Source organism: Ictidomys tridecemlineatus, chromosome 11 (assembly GCF_052094955.1).
Source record: "Ictidomys tridecemlineatus isolate mIctTri1 chromosome 11, mIctTri1.hap1, whole genome shotgun sequence".
NCBI lineage: Eukaryota > Metazoa > Chordata > Mammalia > Rodentia > Sciuridae > Ictidomys > Ictidomys tridecemlineatus.
In genome coordinates, this window is record NC_135487.1 from 106,910,774 (window position 1) to 106,931,580 (window position 20,807).

Below are 20,807 nucleotides of genomic sequence, written 5' to 3' on the forward strand. Positions count from 1 at the left end.
ATAAGGGGAGACAGGAAGTGACTCTGGCTTGAGGAAAATTCTCTATCTGGTGGGTATGGGGAGTTGGGTGGTGTAGAAGCAGATGACACCAGAGAACCAGAGTCTAATAATATTTGGGGAACCTAATCTGTTCTGAGAATTTCCAAGGAGAACCAACTGCCCAGCCTTAATCATTGTACCATCCTCTAGAAGTTCTCCATGTCTAATCTCCATCCCTTCTGCTGCAGTAATCAACCCATTGATTAACTACTGAGAGAGAGAGAGAACATGCTAGCGCAGGGACCCCTACAACTCATAACAGGTCAGGGGTGAGCTCCAAATCACCAAAAGGCTGGATATAGACCAGTCACACATACACAAGCCTCCCCTTGGCTCTATTTCTAACGCGGAATACTCCTCTATTTCCCACCCTTAACCTCAAATGAAACTAGGGCTCTGGAGCCTGCATCCCTGGGGAGCTTACCCCACCTGTACATGCTTGTGGAACCTCCACTTTCGACCCTGGCCTCTTGTCCCTGGAGAAGCGGGTGGGAGACTAAATGCCCACTTCTAGCGACCCCCTAAACCTCCTCTCCCATGCCAGCGGTGTGGAGCCACCAGGAGACTCCCGCATATCCCTTGGCCCAGCGCCAATGGGGTGGGGGGTGGAGGGACAAGGAGAGATGGAGTCTGCGGAGTCCTAAGGAACCCCAGCGCCTTGGTCCCTGCAGGATCTCCCCACCCCCACTCCGCATTCTTCCCAGCCGGTCCTCCGGAGGGGACGCGACCCTGTACATCCTCCCACCGGCACTCTCCACGCAACGGGACAAAGAAACCCCACTGCAGCCGGCAAGCGTGACCGCAGGGCACTGGTGCAGCAGGTAAATACCCAGGGCCAGCCCCTGGTCACACCGCCGATCCTTCTGCGGCTCCCGCCGCCAGGGAGCGACAAGCCATTCCCGCTGTCGCGACTCCTGCGAGACGTCGCAGCTGCACTCCGGGCCCCGGCCCCGCGGGGCTCGGGCTCGGGACTCACCGGCTCCGGCGAGCTCGACTCGACTCGGGCTCCCGCCTGCACTCGGCGGCCGCCTGGGGCTGCGTCGGGCGCAGGGTCCGCGAGGCTTGGGCAGGAGGCGCCCTCTTGGCAAAAGTCGGCGAGAGGCACCGGCTCAGTCGCGCACCCGCCGGGAGTCCGAGTGAGTCAGAGGGAGACCGAGGGAGCGAGTTATAGGGGCGAGGGGGGTGTGGGGGGAGGACGCCGCGACAGCCTCCCCCACTCCGCCTCCCGGACCCCCGCCCCCCATCGGAGACGCAGAAAGCCACTAGCAGCGCGAGAGACACCCGGACACAAAGACCTCGTGCCAGCCGCAGACCCAAGTTTCTCCCTAACCCAGGGGGCTCGGCGTTTACTGAGAGAACAACGGACGGTCAGGTCAACTGATGAACTCTAGCACCTGGGCACTTCCAAAGGGGACAAGCTTTTTCGGTAGCCAGTACGTCCCTCGGCTCCTGTTGGATCCACTAACCCCTCCCCGGGGAGATAGCCTGTAGGGCGAGCCCAGAAACGCGAGGGAAACTGAGGCCCCGAGGGTGTCGTCTCCGTGGAGCTTTCCGCCGGGCCCCCACAATAGTCACTCGAGAGGGGCAGGGGGTTCTGTCTCTCCCGATTCCCTTCAGATCCCTCCTTGCCCTGCAGGAGATGGGCCAGGGGACCGTGTGAGGCTGGTGGCGAATCCACAAGCCCAGGCTGGAGTTCTCGCTCCATCTTCCCGGCTATTGGGGCGAGTGTTTGGGGGCATGGGGACGGCCAAGATGAGAATCCAAGAAGGCAGGGGGTCCTGGGTCTCCCGTTACCTGCGTCGGCAGCGCTCGGACTCCTCTCTGGGGGCTGCAGTTCGAAGCTCCGACAAGTCTCTACGTCCAGCCCAAGAGGAGGCGGCCGGGCCCGGCACAGAGAGGCCAGGACCGCGAGCGCCGCCTGGCACCGAGGCCCTCCGGCCCCCCACACCCCGCTCATGCCCTGGACACCCAGGCCTGCAGAGCAGCCTCTCGCACCCTCACAGCTGCGGGACTGGGGCGGGGCAAGGCGGCCCCAAGAAGACCCTCCCCGCAGCGGCCCCCTGCGGCTCCGTTCTGCTTTTAATCACTTCCCCGCAGGGTCCCCGCCCCTCACGTGGCATCCCGCGGCAGCTGGCAAGTCTGGCGCCTCCTGGCCGCCCCCTCTACACTCAGGGACTGGCCAGAGTCCGGGCTGGTTGCAGCCCCGTTATCCCGCACCTTGAGAGGGTGGCAAGACCAGGGAAAGAGCCCGAATCCTTCTCCGCATTCAGTATCGGTTGTGACCTTGGTCCTCTCTGAGCCTCAATTTTTTTTCTCCGGTAAAAGAGGTATAATGATTATGAGTGTTTCATGGGCCCCCTGGGATATAAAGATAGTGCTTGTGGAAACGCTGGGTAAACAGCCACATGCCACACAAGTGGCAGCTAATAGATAACCCCATAATAGATGACCTGGCTGTGAGTGGGAGGACCTTGACAGGAGAAGTTAGTCAGACTTGCCTCAAGTCCCATCTTCGGGGATAGAAGACCCCAAGATTGCGGAGCGATGCAAACTGCCAGAAGACTTTCTGAGCCCCGCAATCCTGCGGTCCACAGTACCCGCACGTTGCTATGGCGACGGGAGACAGCGGCCGTCTCTCTCCATGGCAACGGGAGGGGAAAGTTTCTGGCGAATAGGAATGGGGGGCATTTCAAGAGGGTGCCCTATTCCCGCCAGACTCACCTCCCTGATCAGGTGCAACCCCACCAGAAACAATGTATCTTTTTCAATTAAGTATAACAAGGACCCGAAGGACTGAAAATTAAACCGTGGGATTGAGGCTAGACTTAAAAAGCAGAACTCTCAGGAACTGTGGAGTGAGGCCCAGGAACAGGTTGTCTGGGGGGCTTTGAGGTGCCTCACTCAGTGCTAGAAATGTGTGCAGCATGGCGGTCAGCGGATTGGGACCCTGCAGAGCCCAGTCACTGGAGTCTCTGTCCTCTACCTGTGCGCGGTGCGGCCCCTCTCTACGTAGGACTCACCCAAAGCTCCTTCCCCGAGCTGGGACCGAAACTTTAGCTGGAGCCTCCGGAAGTCTCGGGGCTGGTGCGTGCTCGGGTGGGCGGTGGTGGAGGAGGGTCTTTCCTCCTAATTAACACTCTAATTGGAAGTGGCTCGGGCGGTGACTCACGTTCCGGAGGGAGGAGATTCCGAGCCCCAGCTCCTGGCGGTCTCTACCGTGCACCATCTGCGCTAGAAGAGCCACCCGGTCCTTGCACTTGCGAGCAGCCCGGGGCAGCTAGTGCCCCGGGTACCGAGGACCAGGCGGCAGCCTGAGAGCACCCTGGCCTAGTTCTGCGGTCTTTCGGCCCGGGACGTTCCTGGCTCTGTCCACGGTGCTGAAGAAATATTGCGTGGGCACGGGCTAGGGGAGGGGGAAGGGCGCTTGGCGGGGGTGGGGTGGGGTGGGGAACTGTCGTAGTTTCCACCCTGACCCCTGGCGTTTGTGATTTGAAAGATTTAGGAATTGAGGCAGGAGGTACTGAGCAAACACGATCCAGGCGATACTATGCAGTCCAGGCCACCTTCCTGCGGGTGGTGCTGGGTTGCTGTTCCAAGAACAGGTAAGGTTCTAGCGTCTCCATTCACCTTCCGGTGCTTCTGAAATCCCACCTGAGGAGCCCCGAGGCCCCATAACCTTCTCCTCCACCCAATGCAGACCTCAACACCAGGAAGAGACAGGAGCTCGCAGGTCCCTGGCTACACGCTCATTAGCAGTTTCCAAAGCGGCGGGTTTGTGTTTATGTAAAACACAAATGGAGATAAACTGCTCTCTGCCCGTGTTTATGGCAACTCTGTCACTCCGCGGCGATATCTCCCTCCCCCTCTCGAGTTCCTGGGGAAATTCGCAGAACAAAGCGCCTTGTTTTGCCTTTGCAGAGAATGAAAAAAAAAAAAAAAAAAAAAAACAGGACCGGTCCAAGGGCCCAGGCCTGTGATGCAGGGAAATCAATATTTTGCTTACATCCGAGTAGGGGAATTTGCATCTAAACTGAAGGCAAAGGAGCCTGTTTGGAGCAGAGCAGGTGGCAGGAGCTGAGAATTAACAGATAATTTCTCATTGTTCCCGGATTCAGCCTCCACACTCGGCAGGCGGTTCTGCAGCCTCTCTGGTGCTCTCGGCAGCTCCGGACCTGGCATTTCTCAACCTAACAAAGAGAAGGAGATTCTGACCTGACAGGGATACAGCAAGAGGCTGGAGCTCCCTGGCTCCTATTGAATTTGGAGTGCTGAAGTGAGAGTATTTGAGAGCTGCAGAGAGAATAAAACAGAGGCAGAGACCAGAGAAAGACAGAGACAGAGGGGCAGAGAATGAGAGAGATACATAGAGAAATTGCAGAAGACAGAGAGAACAGAAACAGAGACCATTGCACTTATAAAGGGACATATATTCAGAAAGTGATATTAAAAACATTTTTCTTACATTATAAAGCCTCACCCTAGTTGTTTTCTTCAACCTGCCCCTCCACAGCAGTTGCTGATACGGTGATGGTCACATAACCAGACACAAAGCAGAAAAAATCCTTATGTAAAGATGGGAACTTTTTCTCTCCAGAACCCTTTTCCCCACAAGTCCAAACCCCAAACACATCTATGCTTCTTCCCAGTGAAGAGACAACATTCAGACTCCCCACATCCCACCCAAATACAGAAAGGGAAGAAAAGTAGGAATAAGTGGAGTTGTCCCTTCAACCTTATCTCTAGAGAAAGACCATTCTGTGTTTGGATTTGGAGTAGGGGAAGGAGAGAAGGCAATATGGGATAGGGCCAAAAAAGGGTATTAGATAGCCAATGTCCATTGATGTAGTTCCCATGCACCAAATCAGCCATGAGGACTTTGCATGTTCTGTAAGATAAGGTCAGTGTCCTTATTTGAAGTTGAATTAGGACCTCTTTGAAGCTGCTTCCAGCAATAACACTCTAGAAGGGATGGTTTTACCCATGTCCAAATCACTTTTGTCTTCCCCTCCCCCACTGCTCATACAGCTATGGCTGGAACATCCTGAGTCTGGGGCCTTCAGGTCAGATTGCTCAGAAAAAGATAAGGGGACCGAAGTGGTGTGGGATACGAAAGTTGAAGGCAGAAATCAGGGGGCTCCCATCCCTATGCCCTCCTCTCCTCAACAAAAGTTCATGTTTCTGCCCACCCACCCCTAAGTCTCTGCCCTTGGGCAGGCACCCACCCTGCTCTGACTTGCACTGTCTTGTTGCGTTATGCTGCAACTAAAATAAATTAAAACCAAATAATAATTTAAAAAAAATTGAACCTTGGTAGGAAATTGCTAATGCTGTAGGCGTGAAGAGTGAGCTCCTTTGACATGAGCCGATGTGTCATATTGTCTTTCCATCTCAATGCAAATTTCTAAATAGGGAGCCCTCTTCCTATTCCCTCCTCCCTGTCAAGTCCCCAGCAGAGATGTAAAGGGAGCAGTCTGACGCTCTTAGTTGAATTGTCTGACGTGCAGGGAGAGATACAGGGAATCGACACAAGTGACACAGCTTTACCAAGTGAGTGGGAGCCAACAGGGACACTAACCCAACCTTGAAAACTCCCTGATCTCCTCTCTCTACCTCCCTCATCCCCTGCTTACTGAGACATGTTTTTTTTTCTCAGCTATAGAGGGACATCCAGCAGATATACAGAGGCAACCTGTACTCTTCCAGGCAAACAAGTCTCTGAAAATTGCCAAGAAGGATTTTATCTCATTTGAACCCTGAGAAGTAGAATCAGTGGATGCTAATAATCCATCTGGTAGTTGAGAAAATTAAATGACTAGTCCCAGCCTTTCAAACTAGGAGATAGCAGAGAACTGGAACCCAGGCCTTCTGATCCCAGATCAGTTCCCCTTCCTTCTTCACCGTGCGGGGGAGGATGGTAGGGATGTGGGAAAAAAAAAATCATCTTTTCTTTGAAAAGTTTATGATATTTAAAAATTGACTTTGTAAGAAATAAAATATTTGGAAATAAACTATAGAACAGTGAAAGAAAGATTTATTCCTATGCCTCTTTGCATTTAGCCATTCCAATTGCCTCTTGGACTCAATTGCTAGTCAAGAGAGAAGTTGGTGTCATTGATAAAACCCAGGGTGGGGGCCAGACAGCTTCACAGGTCAGGACTAGTTTGGTTGCTTTGCTTTTGGATGGGTGTCTGCTACCTGTTATACCTGAGTTGTGTCCTGTGGTCAGAGACTAGCTTCCAGGAAAGAGCCAAGCTGTAGTTCTTAGACAACCAAGACCTTAGTGACTATAATTCTCCCCAAGGAGCCTGGAGAGAGATTGCAACCTCAGGACTCTGGCTGTTCCACTAATGAAAGGGAACCAGATAAAATGCCAAAACGAATTAAAGTGACAACTCCAAAAAGGCTCTGCCCAAATCAGGAGGTCTTAATCCTGGATTAAGAGGAGTCAGGTGGGAAGAATCCACTGAGCATGCTTTGGGTCAAGGGCCTGAAGCCCCCCTGTGGAATCAAGGTGGCTGGAGCACCTGGAGAGAACAAATCTGCTCACTATATTCCAGCTTTCATGTATTTGGTAAAACAAAAATCCTTTTCTTCCTTAGCCCCCAAGCCCAATCTGTATTTCTGCTGTTTGCTAACGGCACAGGAACTGGTTTGAGTGAGTCAGCCCCCCCGACCATTTGTAAAGTATTACACAGTTTATATAACACTCTCATGTACGTTATCTCATTTCATATAACAACCCTGAGAGGTGGATGTTATTACTCTCACCTCTCTGGTGAGGCCCCAGACAGGCCCAAAATAACTGGTTTGGGATTCTTTGCTGGCAAGTGGCAGAACTAGAACTCTAGCCTCTCTTTTCACACCATTCATTTACTTGTTTATTCATTTAGCATTTATTGAGGTCCTATTAAGAGCCAGTTCATGCCAGGAACCTGGGACATGGTTGCTGTGCTGTGTCCTGTACCCAGTGGCCTTCAGCCACACAGCATGCAGAGCCCTGAGCATGGGGGCTCTGTCCTGAGGGAGTGCACTTAATCATGGAGAGAGGCCGCGTGTGAAATTGATTTAAAATGAGTTCTTTCACTTCTTTGCTGCACAGTTGCCCATGCCCACGTCGGCTGTGAAACTCTTCTGTGACACACTTCTCTCTGGATTTTCCTTATTCTGAGTTCTCTACTCTCCTCTAACTCTATCCTTCCAGGGTTCTGTTCTTATCCCTGAGATGAGATGCTGAGTGGTCTCACCTACTCCTGGGACTTCAGATTTTAAATAATATTAAAATTAATAGTAGTAGTACTAAACACATCCTGAGCATTTTTTACCCTGTTCCAGGCTTTATGCTGCTTGGTTAATATGCATTATATCATTTAATCCCCACAATGACCCTGTATTATCCCAAATGTACCAAGTGACAGCCAGAACTGGAAACCAGACTGTCTCACCCCAGGGCCCACACCTAAGGATCTCCCATTCTCTGTCCCATCCCTTTCTCCTTGATTCTACATGTGCGGTTCAGAAACTGCTGACTTCATAAATTCAACATGTCAAAGGTACAGATTTCTACATTTTGCAAACCCGCTCTTCCTCCTTAAATTAGGACATAACCAAACTAGTTTCTTAAAGTAAAAACCTCAGAGGCCTCCTTGATGCTTCTTTCTCCATTGTCTACCTGCATTCAATCTCCAAATTTGTTATTTATTTTTTTTTTACTCCATATAATGGTTTGAACCCCTCCCCCACCCCATTCCCATTCTTGCATCCACTGTCACTGCTCTAACCCAGGTGCTCAATATTCCTCTTCAGGATCACGACGGTGACTTATAGAATAATATAATTATGCCACCCTCGCTCTCACAAACCTTCAGAGACTGCTCCTGGGTCCTTTGGGATAAAGTTGGCACTCTCCAGACCCGGCCTCCATCCACCTACGCAGACTCCTCCTCAGTCGCTCTACAGTGGTGTCCCCTGTAGGCAGTCAGTGCTGTGGCCACAGAGCAATGATGCCTGTCTCTCCTCCTCACTGCCCACCCACCTTCCCTGCTTCTGCTTAGTTTGTTGTCTTCCATCTCTGCCCTCTCTAGGTCCTGGAACTTCGCAACAACTTGTCTCTCTGTCCTGTGCATCTGTCTTCTTCCTCATTACCCGGCTGGCTCCTGGAAGGTGTGGTGGGGTGTGGAGGTGAAGAGGGTAGGCTTTGGAGCCAGAGTGCCTGCTTTCAAGTTTATACCCACAATCCAAATGAATGAATGACACAGCAGCTGCGCGACCTCGGGTGAGTTACTAAACCTCTATGTACCTTCATTTTCTCGTTTATAAAATGGAGATGATAGCAGTTGTCACTCTCTTATCAGTTTACTGAGACGCTTCAATGAGTTGACATACATGAAGCACTAAGAACAGCCTGACTTCCAGAGTTGACTGGGATGTCCCCTTCCTTGTCAGCCCACTGCACTCAAAGCTTTCCTTTGCATTGGAATTTAGCGAGGCAAACCATTGATTGCAACCCATGAGCTCCTTGAGCTGGGGTCTGTTTCTTTCTCATATTCTTAAGCTCAGTGTCTCACCAATGGATCCACGTTTAGCAAATGTCTATTGCTTTTAGGAGAAGGGAGTGGGTGGAGGTAACACCATGCAGAGGGAGGAGTGAGTGCGGGAGGAATCCCCGAGTAGAAACATGGGCCCAATCAAGGGAGGCTTCCAGAAAGAGGGGAGTTTTGAGCGTTGGGAGTTTGTTTTGTTTTGTCAGGCAGGGTTTAAACTGGAAGGAGTCAGGGGAACATATTCATTCTAGACTGCAGGAACAACCCGAGACATCAGTTTTAAGCAAAGAATAAGTACTTTATGTGAAGGAGAAGACAAGACTTTTATGGCCTGGGGCAACGATGAAGGACAAGCTGAGAGAGGACTTTGGTGCTAAGTATTCCCACATCCACCACTCGGAGGTTCAATCTCTCAGCTGGGTTTTTATCTAGAGCCCAGACCCTGCAGTCAGTCCAAAGGCTGGGCAAAGGGACACCGGACCCCAGCCCTCCAGGAGATGTCCTTGAACCTACAGGAAGCTGGGAGGCACCAGCTCAAAACTCTTCTGCAGCCAGGCATGGTAATCTCAGCTGCTCAGGAGGCTGAGGGAGGAGGACTGCAAGTTCAAAGCCAGCCTCAGCAACTTAGTGAGGACCTGTCTCTCAATTAAAAATAACAAGGGCTGGGGACATAGCTCAGTGGTAAAACACTCCTGGGTTCAATCCCCAGGACCAAAAACCAACCAACCAAACAACAACAAAAACCCTTCTGCAAACTCACAAGAGTTTGGGGCCTGAAAAGTTTCTTTCTGAGAAGAAATTCCTCATTTTGTTTCTCAAGCGTCAAGCCATCGCTGTGAAGCAAGCGAGTATGTGTGTGTGTGTCTGCTGGGACAGCTGACTGTTTGCCAGGATAAATTTCTGATAATAACACACAGTCATTACTGCGCAATTAGCACTGCTAATGAGGAATGCAAAGTTCCCTTCCCACTCCTTCCCTCCCTCTCTTTTTACCTCTTTCTGTCCTCTTCTCCCCCTTCACACACATTCTCCTCCATCCCCTCTATCCCAGAGCTGGCAGAGGGGGAAGGAGGGGTTCAGGGTGGGGCTGTCAGAAACCGGATTCTGGCTCTCAATTCTCCTAAATTAACAAAGTGTCTGGAAGCTGGGAGAGTGGCCGAGAACAGAGGGATGTGGAGGGAGGAGAGGGAGAGTTTAGCCTTGGACATGACATCAGTGACGTTTCAAAGGGAGGAAGCCAGGAGCCTATGAGGCGGCCTACCCTTCAAGTAATGTGGCAGTGACCTGCCATCCTAGGGACCCTGGCTATTGTCCTGGTAATAGGGGGATTGAAGAGCTAGCCCGTGCTGAGGCCAGGTACCAGGGCTGTGGGCGGGTGATGCTGTTTGTTTAGGCTGCTGGTAGGAATAGCAGCAAACTCAATGGTAACATATTTTGTTTCATTCTGAGTAATTATTCCCCCTACACACGCGCTCTCTCTCTCTCACACACACAGAGGCATTAGCACATTCAGACACATGCCACCAGAGGGTTCTCAGCCATGCTCCTGAAAGCACATGATAGATTCCTGGTTACCTCTCCCCCTGGGTGACTACTGAGCTGTCAGGGGACCTCAGCAGCCTCTGTAGGTTGGAGAGGGGCATGTTTAAAATCTGCCCAGAAAATCATGGAGGGGGCCCAGGGCCCAAGGAGGCTTCTGCTCCCAAGTGGGCTTCTTCACACCGGGTCGTGGAGTAGCCCCCTGACTGATGAGCTGAATCCATGGTGGCTGATGGGGTCCCACCCAGGAATGGAGGAGGAGAGGGAAGAGAGGAGAACAAGGAAGGAAGAGGAAAAATGGTTAAGCTTCCAGCTCCAGCAGGTGGCCTCAGGGACAGGAGTTACCCAGGTGGGGCCTGGAAGTCCTAGACACTTGTGGGGATAGCAGCAGGCCTGGGGGTGGCCCCAGGCCACAGCTCCAGTGCTGGGGAAGCTCCAGCCCCAGCAGGAGGCTGATTGGCTGGCCTGGCTTCTCTCCTGTCCAATTCTTTATGATTCTGTGCTGTGAAAATTGCCAAAAACCAATTGTTTTCCTCACAGCTGTTGCTCACCTGGGGGCGGGCAGGGCGGGGATGACAGGAGACCTTCATTATTCATTGGACTAAACTGTTAGAGCCAAACAGCACAACAAAGGATGAGCAGCCTGCTTTCTTTGGAAGCTGGTCTAATTGTCAACGAGTTGGTGAGTGAGATGCTGAGTCCCGGGAGGCTCCCAGTGGCTTCATGTGGTGGCTTCATTCAGCCTGGGAGGTGCCGGGGTGGAGGGAGGCAGAGAGATGATGAGAAGAACTTGGGCAGTGCTTTTCTGGGAGTTCCTGGGCCATGAAAGTCCCTCCCGTGAGCCCCCCTCAATTCTGATGCCCTTTTGTTCCCCCACAGGCCAGGCCAAAGCCACAAATGCTGAGCCTTTTCTGTTTTGATATCTTTATTGGGAGGAGGGCTTCAGCTTCCTTATCTGGGTTGGATCCCCCTAGAGCCCTTTATTTCTGCAGTCTTAAATGTCCTCAGGCTTTAGGTAATTGCTAATTTAACTATCTCCAGGATCAGACAAGACTCTAGGCAAGGGGAGGGCAAAACTGTGTCTGTTTCCCCCCTCCTCTGGCATTTCCAGCCTTTGCTATATAGTGTCTGTTACCTAGTACGTGCTCAATAAAATTCAATTAGGTGGAATAACTGGGATGAGTGTTTCCAAGTTTGTGGGGTGGGGAGTGGGGTTATTTTTAGTTTAATCAATTCCTCCCTGCCAGGGAGAGAAGGGGAAAAATCATCAAGTGTCTAAAAGCACAGGGAAGTGATGCTGAGCACAGAGTGGGAAAGGAACGTGTCTTCCTCTACCTGGGATTCCTCAAATCTGGCCGCATGGTGAGAACTCCTGCCTTGAAGATCCCCCAGGTAAACGTTCATGTCCTTCCCATAGATGGCAACCACCAGGACCAGGAGACACTGCCCCATCTCGTCCCTCTGACTTCTGTGGACTGGCACTAGGGTCCTCCAGAGCACCGCGGGGCAGCTCCTGACAGATCCTCTCCATGCCCTGGAACCTTCTTCCTTGAAGCAGTGGTGCAGTTTCCTTTCCCTCCCTTCCTCTCGGATCTGCTGTTGGCTCTGCGGCTGTCTCCACATTCTGCTCCTGGGATGCTCATCCACCACCTGTGCTCCCACCTAAGTGAAGACAAAACTCCTCTTCCTGGCTTTCCCTCGACATGCCACAGTAGGCCACCAAAGGAAAGACCCTCAGAGCTACCGAGGAAGAAGGAGTTACAGATCCCATCCGTAAGTCGGGGTATCTGAGACTTATCACACTTCCACCAGAAAGAGCAAGTGCCAGGCCATGGGTACCTTGCCTGGGTCCAACCCAGTAAAGGTGGAGCCAGTAGGGGTGGGGACTGTCAGTGGTCACCAAAGGAGCAGTGGAAATGAGGGTTCTGACATTTATCCCAAGCTCTGTAGCAGCAGCCAAGTGGTCACTGTGCTGTACAAGAGAGAAGAAAGCTAACGGTCACCCAAAGTGCTCTGTGTGTGTGTGTGTGTGTGTGTGTCTGTGTGTGTGTGTGTGTGTGTGTAGGTATTGAGCCCAGGGCCTCACACATGGCAAGCTCTTTACCATTGAGCTACATTTCCAGCCCTTTTTATTTTTACTTTGAGATAGCACCTCACTAGGTCGCCCAGGCTGGCCTTGTATATCTTGTGATCTTCCTGCCTCCGTCTCCCAAGTCACTGGGATTACAGGCATACACCACGGATGCCAGCTCTCATAAAATCTTACCAAAGGCCACAGTGAACTAACTGTCACCCAGAGAGCTAGACGACCCTGTGTTCAGTGCAAGACAATTCCAGGTGACAAGACACAGATTGTTTAAGAGGATGGGCCCTGGAGTTGGTTAGGGGTAGAGAATTTATTTAATACGCATAACCTTCCCAAACATCTGTTTCCTCATCTATAAAATGGGGGACAGTGTGGCGCCGCCTTTTGGAATTATCAAGAGAATTAAATATGATCATTGCTGGAAAAATTAAATTCAATTGTTTCTAGAAAAAGAGTAAGTGGCCAATAAATCGTAGCTATGTGATTATGATTTGGATTTGATGACGGCTTAATGACTCCTGTGAAAATCAGGACTGTGACTTTGACGATAGGTCACGGGTTGAGCACCTTGACTCAGGCAAGCAGAACCTGCCCTCAGCTCCACAGAGTGATCTGCCCCAAAGCGGGAAACAGGTGTCTGCTGGTCTGAAAGCCTTCAGGTGGCCCCTTTCCTTCCACTGAGGTGGACACTAATGGGGGAAGTGGTGAATGATGATTACATCGAGCCCTTTGGACATAAATTATGAATCCATGACCTTTCCTAGCTTAATTACTCCCACGGCTGGTCTGGGCTCTGGTGCTAGGCCCTGGGAGGCACATTCTGCTCACAGTCAGCAGAGCCCAGGGCCTGGAGCCTCTGCTTTCATCAGCCTCAGTTCATGTGGCTGTTTCTGCAGCAGGAAGATTCTCTCACTGTGATGAAGGTCATGGCCTCGGCTGGCGCAGGCCCCCTTGGGCTCTCCTAATCCCTTGACCTTTGCAGAATGACCTTGTCCTCATTTAAAGCTTACTGACATTCTTGCTGGCTTGTTTTGTTTAAAAAGCTCAATCTGAGAGTTATTAATAAACCTGTCGTTCTAATAGATCCGTGGGTCCTTATTGATCTGACACATAGAAAGAGCACAGGACACCTGCTGAAGGGGTGACTCTCTGGGGCCTGAAGGGGTACTGTCAATTTATAGCCCAAAGAGGGTAGAGACCAAGAGGTTGGCTTTTGTTTGATAAAAAATTTTCAGACATATATAAAATAGAATAATCAAATTCTACATATCTATCACCTAACTTCAAAAATTATCAACATATCCCCCGATATTGTTTTATCTCTTGCCCCCAATCCTTTTTTTTTTCCTAAAGTGTTTTAAGGCACATTCCAGATATATTATTTCATCTGCCAATTCTTTTGCATGTACTTCTTTTTTTGTTTTTAATTTTTAACATTTTATTTTTTAGTCTTCGGCGGACACAACATCTTTGTTTGTATGTGGTGCTGAGGATCGAACCTGGGCCCCCACGCATGCCAGGCAAGCGCGCTACCGCTTGAGCCACATCCCCAGCCCTCTTTTGCATGTACTTCTGACAAATACATATGACTTTGCCTATATTATCCCTAGCAAAACTAACAAAATAATAATTCTCTACATACTCAAATTACCCACTTGTCTAATACGTCTTTTTGTAGTTGGTGTCTTTTGATCCATCATGGTTGGGTGTTAGTAATAGCTTCTAACTTCCTACATCCAAAGTTGGTGACCTAATGGAATGACCTAGTCAGCCGCTGAGCCGGGTCAGTCATTAGTGGAGATGTTGGAGTAGGGACAGGAGGAAAATCCCAGTTTCCCAAGATAGGGCCAGGGCCAAAGAAAGCTCTGTTTTAAGCTTGGGCTTCTTGGGGATGTATGTTGGAGTCTGGGGTGCAGAGGTTTCCCTTTGTTTTATTATAATTGCCCTCCTCTGGAAAAGGCCTCTCATGGTCACTATAAAACCAGGCAGGAGTCTTTTACGTTGCCCTGACTCAGAAGTTGTGGCTTTCTGTTTCTTCCTGGATTTTCTAGACACTTATGTTTAGGTGCCTGTCCTGAGCTGAAATTTGGGGAAGACAGATAAGGAACAGGCCAGACACAACAGAAACTTGCTGTCTGGTGCCATGATAACCCAGACAACCTCTTAAGCCCTTTGTTAAATGTGAGCAAAATCATGCAGCCAGAGGAGGGAGCCACTGAGTCTGCAGGAGTCAGAGAAGGCTTCCGAAAAGGGGACATTTTGAATCAATTCTGGAGGTGTGGAGGTCTCTGAGGCGCCCGTGAGTCACGGCTCCAGATTCCAGAGCAGAAATAGACAGAAATCAGAGATCAAATATATGTTTTATTGCAGGTGAAACTGAAAAGGAGAAAACAGCTTTGATGATTCAAGGCCCAAAGGATTCCCCGCTCTCCATCATGAGAAATTTTAAATGAAATGTGATGGGGTGCACAGAGAATGTGGACAAGAGAGAGGAACATTGAACAAACGCTGCACGGGTTGTCAAATGGTATTGTGAATGGATTAGAGCTTCATTCGTGTGGACTCTGGTGATAGTGAGGAGTTTCTCTTATAGAGTTTGGGCCAGTTGTGAGCAGCTGTAGTTGAGTTCACTTCTAGATGGCTGTCTGTCTTGGGTTTCTACTGTATGCCCACAGTTTTTCACAGAGGTGCTCACTTGTGGCAAAAGCCTCTTTCATTAACGGATGTATTTAACTAAGGACAAAATCACCAGCTAAGCATAGGAGATACAGTACTGCAAAAAAATCAGACTCCCAGCCTTCCCGAAACTTATCAGCTCATGGTGGAGGTGGGTGATGAGCAAGTGTCAGGTAGTAATAAATGCCAAGATGAAAATTTAAGCAAGACAAAGAAGATGGAGAGCAAGAGATGATGTCTCAGTGGGCAGAGTGTTCAGAAATTATTTCTATGAAGAGATGACATGTGACCAAAGTGAAGTGAGGAAAATATTTGAGTGTCTGGAAGTAAATTCTAGATAAAGAGAAGTGCAGTGGCCATGAGGTGAGAATGTGCTGGAAATGTTTGAGGAGCTTTGGGCAGGACAATGTGGCTTGAGTCGAGGGAGAGAAGGGGAAGGGCTAGGAGGCAAAGTCATGGAGATTGTGTAGGTTGTGCTGTCAAAGGTAAATACCTATGTGTGGCTATTTAGATTTAAATCAGAGTGGAGTAAAATTTCAAGTTCAGATTCTCAGTTGTTGTAGCCACGTTTCAAGTGTTCAATCGCCATGTATGGCTACCATTTTGGATAGCACCAGAAACAGGACATTGCCATCATTGCAGGAAGCTATTAGATGGAGCTGATAAAGAGCTTTGTAGACTCCAGTAAGGATCAAGGATTTTATTCCAAGAATGATGGGGAGTTCTGGAAGGGTTTTGGAAATAAGTGTTTTGATCTGGTTTGCATCTTGAAGAGCTCCTTCTGGCTGTGTGGAGAATATGGTGCAGGGAAACAAGTATGGAATTAGTGATGTTGGTTAGGGGAATGATACAATAATCCCTGAGAAAGATAGAGGGCAGCTTGAACCTGGATGGAAGCAGTGGAGGTGGTAGGGATTTTGGATATGCAGAGGTTCCTTTACTTACAATGGGCTTTTATTCCAATAGGGTTTCATAAATTGAAAATATTGCAAGTCAATGATACATTTGATACACTTAACTTTTACTAAACCTCAGAGCTCACCAATACAATATATGTGGAATCTCAGTTGTTTTTCACTCATGGTTGTGTGGTTGACTGGGAGCTGTGGCTCACTTCTACCACAAGACAGCATCTTACCACATATCCTTGACCTGAGAAGACATCAAAATTCAAAATTCAAAGGATTATTTCTACTGAATGTGTATTGCTTTTGCATCATTGTAGTCAAGAACTTGTAAGGGGAACCACCATCACCAGTAGGGGACTGTGTTAATCAGTCATCACTGTGACCAACAGACCCAACAAAAACAATTTCAGAGGAGGAAAAGTTTATTTTGGGTTCATGGTTTCAGAGGTCTCAGTCTGTAGACAGCTGATTCCATTGCTTGGGGCCTGAGGTGAGGCAGAACAGCCTAGTGCAAGTTCATGGCAAAGGAAAGCAGCTAATGACATGGGAACCAGGAAGAAGAGAAAGAGCTCCACTCACCAAAATATTAACCTCAAAGGCAAACACCCAGGGATCGACTTCCTCCAGCCCCACCTGACCTGCCTATAGTTACCACCCAATTAATCCACATCAGTGGATTAATCGACTCATTAGGTCATACCTCTCATAATCTCATCATTTTACCTCTTATTGTTTGATTATTTTATTGTTTCACTTGTAAGCTTTTGAAGAACACCTCATATCTCAACCATAACAGGGACTATCTGCATTTTAAAGGTAGAACTAAAAGACTGCCAATGGATTAGAGATGTGGGATGTGTGTGTGAGAGAAAAGTCATCAATGACTCCCAGATTTTGATCTGAGAAACTACATGAACTGTGGTACCATTTATTGGGCCAGAGATTCCTGGGGAAGAGAAGTTTTGGTGGTGGTGAGGCCCATATGGAAATCAGGCATCCAGCTTGCAGGTTAAGTTTGAGGTGTCTATTAGCCATTTAGAGATAGAAGGAAGCAGTTGAATATTGAAGTTTGGAATACAGGGGAGAGGTCAGTGTTGGAGATAAATATCTGGGTGATGCTTTTTAAAGCTGTGAGAATGAGTGAACTATCCAAGTTATCATGGCCTGAATTTGTGTCCACCCCCAAATTCATATGTTGAAATCCTAACCCTCAAGGTGATGATCTAAGAAGAGGACCTTTGAGAGTGATTTAATTATAAGGAATCTACTCTCATAAATGGAATTAGAGCCCTTCTATAAGAGACCCCAGAGAACTAGCCCGCCCCTTTCACCATGTGAAAACATAGCTAGAATGCATTATCTATGAGGAACAGTTGATTCTCACCACACACCAAACCTGTTGGCCCCATAATCATGGACTTCACATCCTCTGGGACTTTGAGAAACAAATATTTGTTGTTTATAAGCCACCAGTTAATAGTGTTTCCTTTCAGCAGCCTGAAAAGGCTGACATGAGAGAATGAGAGAGAGAGAGGAGATAAGGTCCAAATGCTGAGCCCTGAAACCTGCACCGTTTAGATGCTAGAAAGAAGAAGAGAACCCAGAAGTAATTGGGAAGGCACAGCCAGGGAGGTGGGAGATCAGGAGAGCGGGCTACCTTGGAAGCCAAGTGAAACCATTGTTTTAAAAGGATAAATTATGCTAAAAGCAGCTCAAGCGTCCAATAACAGGAGAACTGAGAGCTACGTGCTGGATTTGGCAGCCGGGGGACCTTGAAAGTAGCTCTACCTTGGGTTAGGAGGAACACATGATTGGAGAGCAAGAGAGAAAGAATAGTAGGTGAGATGGTGCCGATATGCTTTAAAAGAGGCACAGGGAAATGAGGAGAGGATTGTGGGGTCAAGGGATGACTTTATTTTTAAGATGAGAGAGAATACAGCGTGTTTGTGTGCTGATAAGGAAGGTGAAAGTGATGATGCAGAAGAAAGAGAAGTTAGTTCGGGAGCCATGGCCTTGAGGAAGGAAGGGGAGGGATTGGGACGAGGTGGAGGATTTGGCCTTTGATGGAGGCACTGGGCACTGCCTTCCTGGTAATAGGAGGGAGATGCCCTGTGCGGATCCAGGGAGCAAGCGGGTTGAAGGACATAGTGGTCATTTCTATTTTCTCAGTGAAAAGGCCTGCAAGGTCATCAGCTGAGAGTGAGAAGGGGATCACAGGTAGGGCGGGGGAGTGGTTGAGGAGGAAGTATTCGGTAGTCCTCCTGGAGAGTTAGAGAGTGAATTAACTAGGTGTGTGTGGGAACACTGCCCGGCAGCATTGAGGCCTCACTTGAGGTTTGTGGTCATGAATTTAAAATGAGACAAATCAATATGGGTGTGTGTTTTTCCCAGCCATGATTGCAGGTGAGGAATAGGCAGAGAGTTGGATTTAATCAGGGTTGGAATTTTGCCAGGCAAATACTAAGCATGAGAAGGGGCAAGATAGTTGATTATAATGAGGCAAAGCAGTGATTATATCAGCGGCTGTGGGAGTCTAAACTGGGTAAGGAGGGAGGGAAGACATGTGTAGGAGAAGGGGGTGGGTAATAATGTGATGGTTTAGAGGTCCTTCATATGTACGTAATGACATCACAGGCAAAGAAATGGGAGCCAGAGGGACAGAGGCTAAGAGGAGGAGGAGAAGCGTAGGATTAGGGCAGGGAGCAGGCCAAGGAACGGAAAGGCCAGCAATGTTTACTTATATGGCTACAGAGTGACAAGTGTTGTGACAAATAGAAACAGTGTCTCAGGTGATGAAGCAATCGTGAGTGGGGTGTTCCGGAGAAGAGTAGATGATTGCAAAAAGGGAGGAAACTAGATGGTATAATCCGATTGCCTGTTCTTCAAAGCACTGAAGAATTCAAAGAGGGGAAAAATAGGGTAAGTGGCAAAGAGGAGAGAGGATGCTGACCCCAGGCCCAGGTCCAGCGGCAGATATTGATTCCTGATGCTGAGAATGAGCTACAAACTAGACAGACAAGGACCGTGATTTTATGGAGATTATACCTCATTCAAGAAAGTAAAAAAATAAATAAACAAGATACTATCAGATAATGAGAAATGTTAGGAGGAAAATGGAAAGCGATGTTATTGATGGTGTCCAGCCCTGGGAGTGGGGGTTCGGCGATTTTAGTTCAGTTGGTCCAGAGGAGATGGTTGTCAGGGTGGGATGTTGCAGGGGGAAAAAAAAAATAAAGTGCAATGGCAAGTCCCAGAGCATAGTCTGATTAAAGAAACAACAGGAAAGATCAGGATTTATCTAGATTTAGGGGCCTGTTCTGAAAGATTAGGACTCCACGTCTGAAAAAGGAACAGTGCTGAGCAAAGCCTTCAAGAAACAAAGATCCGAACCTTAATTGTTTATTTGACAGTGCCTAAGGATGGATTAGCACAGAAAACAACATTCTAGATGAATCCCTCTTTGCAGCTCAGAAAAGTTACAGTATTCCCAATACCTGCTTTTCATTAAGTGCTATATGTTTTTTTTCTATTGCCCTTAACTAAATCCCTTTTCCTTTGTCTAAAATCGAAGAACATTTTAATTCTGTTTGCATTGTTGGCTGAACATTAAAATTGCTTCGTTGGATTTCTCTCTCACTTGTTCTCATTTTTTATTTTATTGTTATTCAGTGCAAAACAAAAAGCTGTGATCAGGAAAAGACAATAGAGGGATGGCTGGAGGAAGCTTGTCAAAATAACCTCCCGCTTTGTGGTTTTGCTTTTGCACTTGCCCAAGATTCTCATATGCATAAAAAGGCCAGGAATTTATCATAAATGGCAGAAAATTGCATTCCATTAATTTCAGAGCCTTTGACTCTGACAGCTCAATCTTCAAGAGCAAGTAACTGCTCTTGAACATCAAGAATATTCAAAAAAGAGAATAAAAGGTATTTTGCTGATCTGTTTTATATTTTAGGAGAATATATTTCACTGCATTATCCAAAGAGATTTTGCTCAAAATCTCATCAGTTTGTTTAGAGTCAGCTTGTCTGCCCAAGCCCTCCACTTCAACATGGAGATAAAAGCTTAGTAACTAGGGGTGAGGTTGGTGCCAGGGGATCTCTTACAGAAATCAAATTAAGAAAAGTGAGATGATTTTTGAAATGAACTGGATTATTTGAGAAGCAGAGACTGAAAAGAAAACTCAGAGCCTGGAATCATTCTTACCTCTATATCTCTGATATTTGTTCATTCAGTCTTGGCTTGAATTCCTCTAGTAGCAAGGAACTCACTATCCTCTAAGACAGTTCATTCCATTTTTAAGCAGCTTAACTGAAGAAAAAAAAAAAAAGTACTTCCCCTATAAGAGCAGAAACTAATTCCCTGTAACATTCACCTATTGATACCAGTTCTACCTTTCAAAGGCTCTAGCACACACAATTCTTCCTATATCACAAAGCCTCTTTCCTGCCTGCCTTGGGTTCAACATGCCTGATTGCATTACCTTGAGATTGCTGTTTCAGGTATTTTTAAAATCAAAACAGGAGGATTCCAATGTGGCCACTCAATTTCAGACATACTTTTGATCTCATTGTATTTAAGAAATGTTGAGCAGAGTGGTACATAATCAGCTGAGGCTGAGGGACTGGAAGCAACTGTCTTCCACTCAGTATTTCCAGCAGACAGCTGGTGACACCGTGCAAGACCAGAGCTTACACCCATTCCTCCTCCATAAGAGCCAAGGCCAAACATTATACAAGCACATGAATTTTTAATGCTTTTCTGGGTCATGAATCATTTTTGAAAAGCCGATAAAATCTAGGGGGTGTCCTCTCCAGAAAAATGATCATCACATAAATTATGTGTTCAATTTCATCAAATTTATGTGTTCTTCTCTGCATTCCTTGTGTGGACTGCACCCCACTCCCACAAGATCTAGAGGCTCCAGGTTAAGAATCTCTGCTATAAACAAAACCGCACACCTATGCGCCAAATCCTCCAACAGCATTTCAAAGGGTTTTCACTTGAGGGCTTGGAACA

At 48.2% G+C, this 20,807-nt stretch overlaps 1 protein-coding gene and 1 long non-coding RNA gene across 9 annotated transcripts in view; one reads left to right on the plus strand and one right to left on the minus strand.

Moving 5' to 3' along the window:
- The window catches only part of Syt6 (synaptotagmin 6), a 61,052-nt gene extending 57,974 nt beyond the window's left edge, over positions 1-3,078 (minus strand). Inside the window, exon 1 of one of the 6 annotated variants that reach the window (XR_002485382.3) lies at positions 1,834-2,273. Coding sequence is in view for 2 of the 6 variants with exons in the window: in XM_005337651.5 (XP_005337708.1) it covers positions 1,834-1,996 (163 nt within the window). In the remaining 4 variants the exon portion in view is untranslated. Of the gene's footprint in view, positions 1-1,015; positions 1,201-1,833; positions 2,282-3,059 lie in introns of those variants that run through there. The other 5 variants (XM_005337651.5, XM_040287353.2, XM_040287349.2 and 2 more) reach the window with 5 other exon arrangements.
- LOC110599418 (uncharacterized) lies at positions 417-18,908 on the plus strand. Of its 3 annotated transcripts, none has more exons than XR_013428066.1 (4): positions 417-860; positions 8,121-8,311; positions 11,536-11,891; positions 13,654-18,908. It is a non-coding gene; the product is annotated as an uncharacterized LOC110599418 (long non-coding RNA). The 3 variants fall into 3 exon arrangements; XR_005734768.2 differs by having other exon boundaries at positions 14,575-18,908; XR_005734765.2 differs by lacking the exon at positions 13,654-18,908 and having other exon boundaries at positions 418-860; positions 11,536-13,288.
- The last annotated feature ends 1,899 nt before the right edge of the window (positions 18,909-20,807 follow it).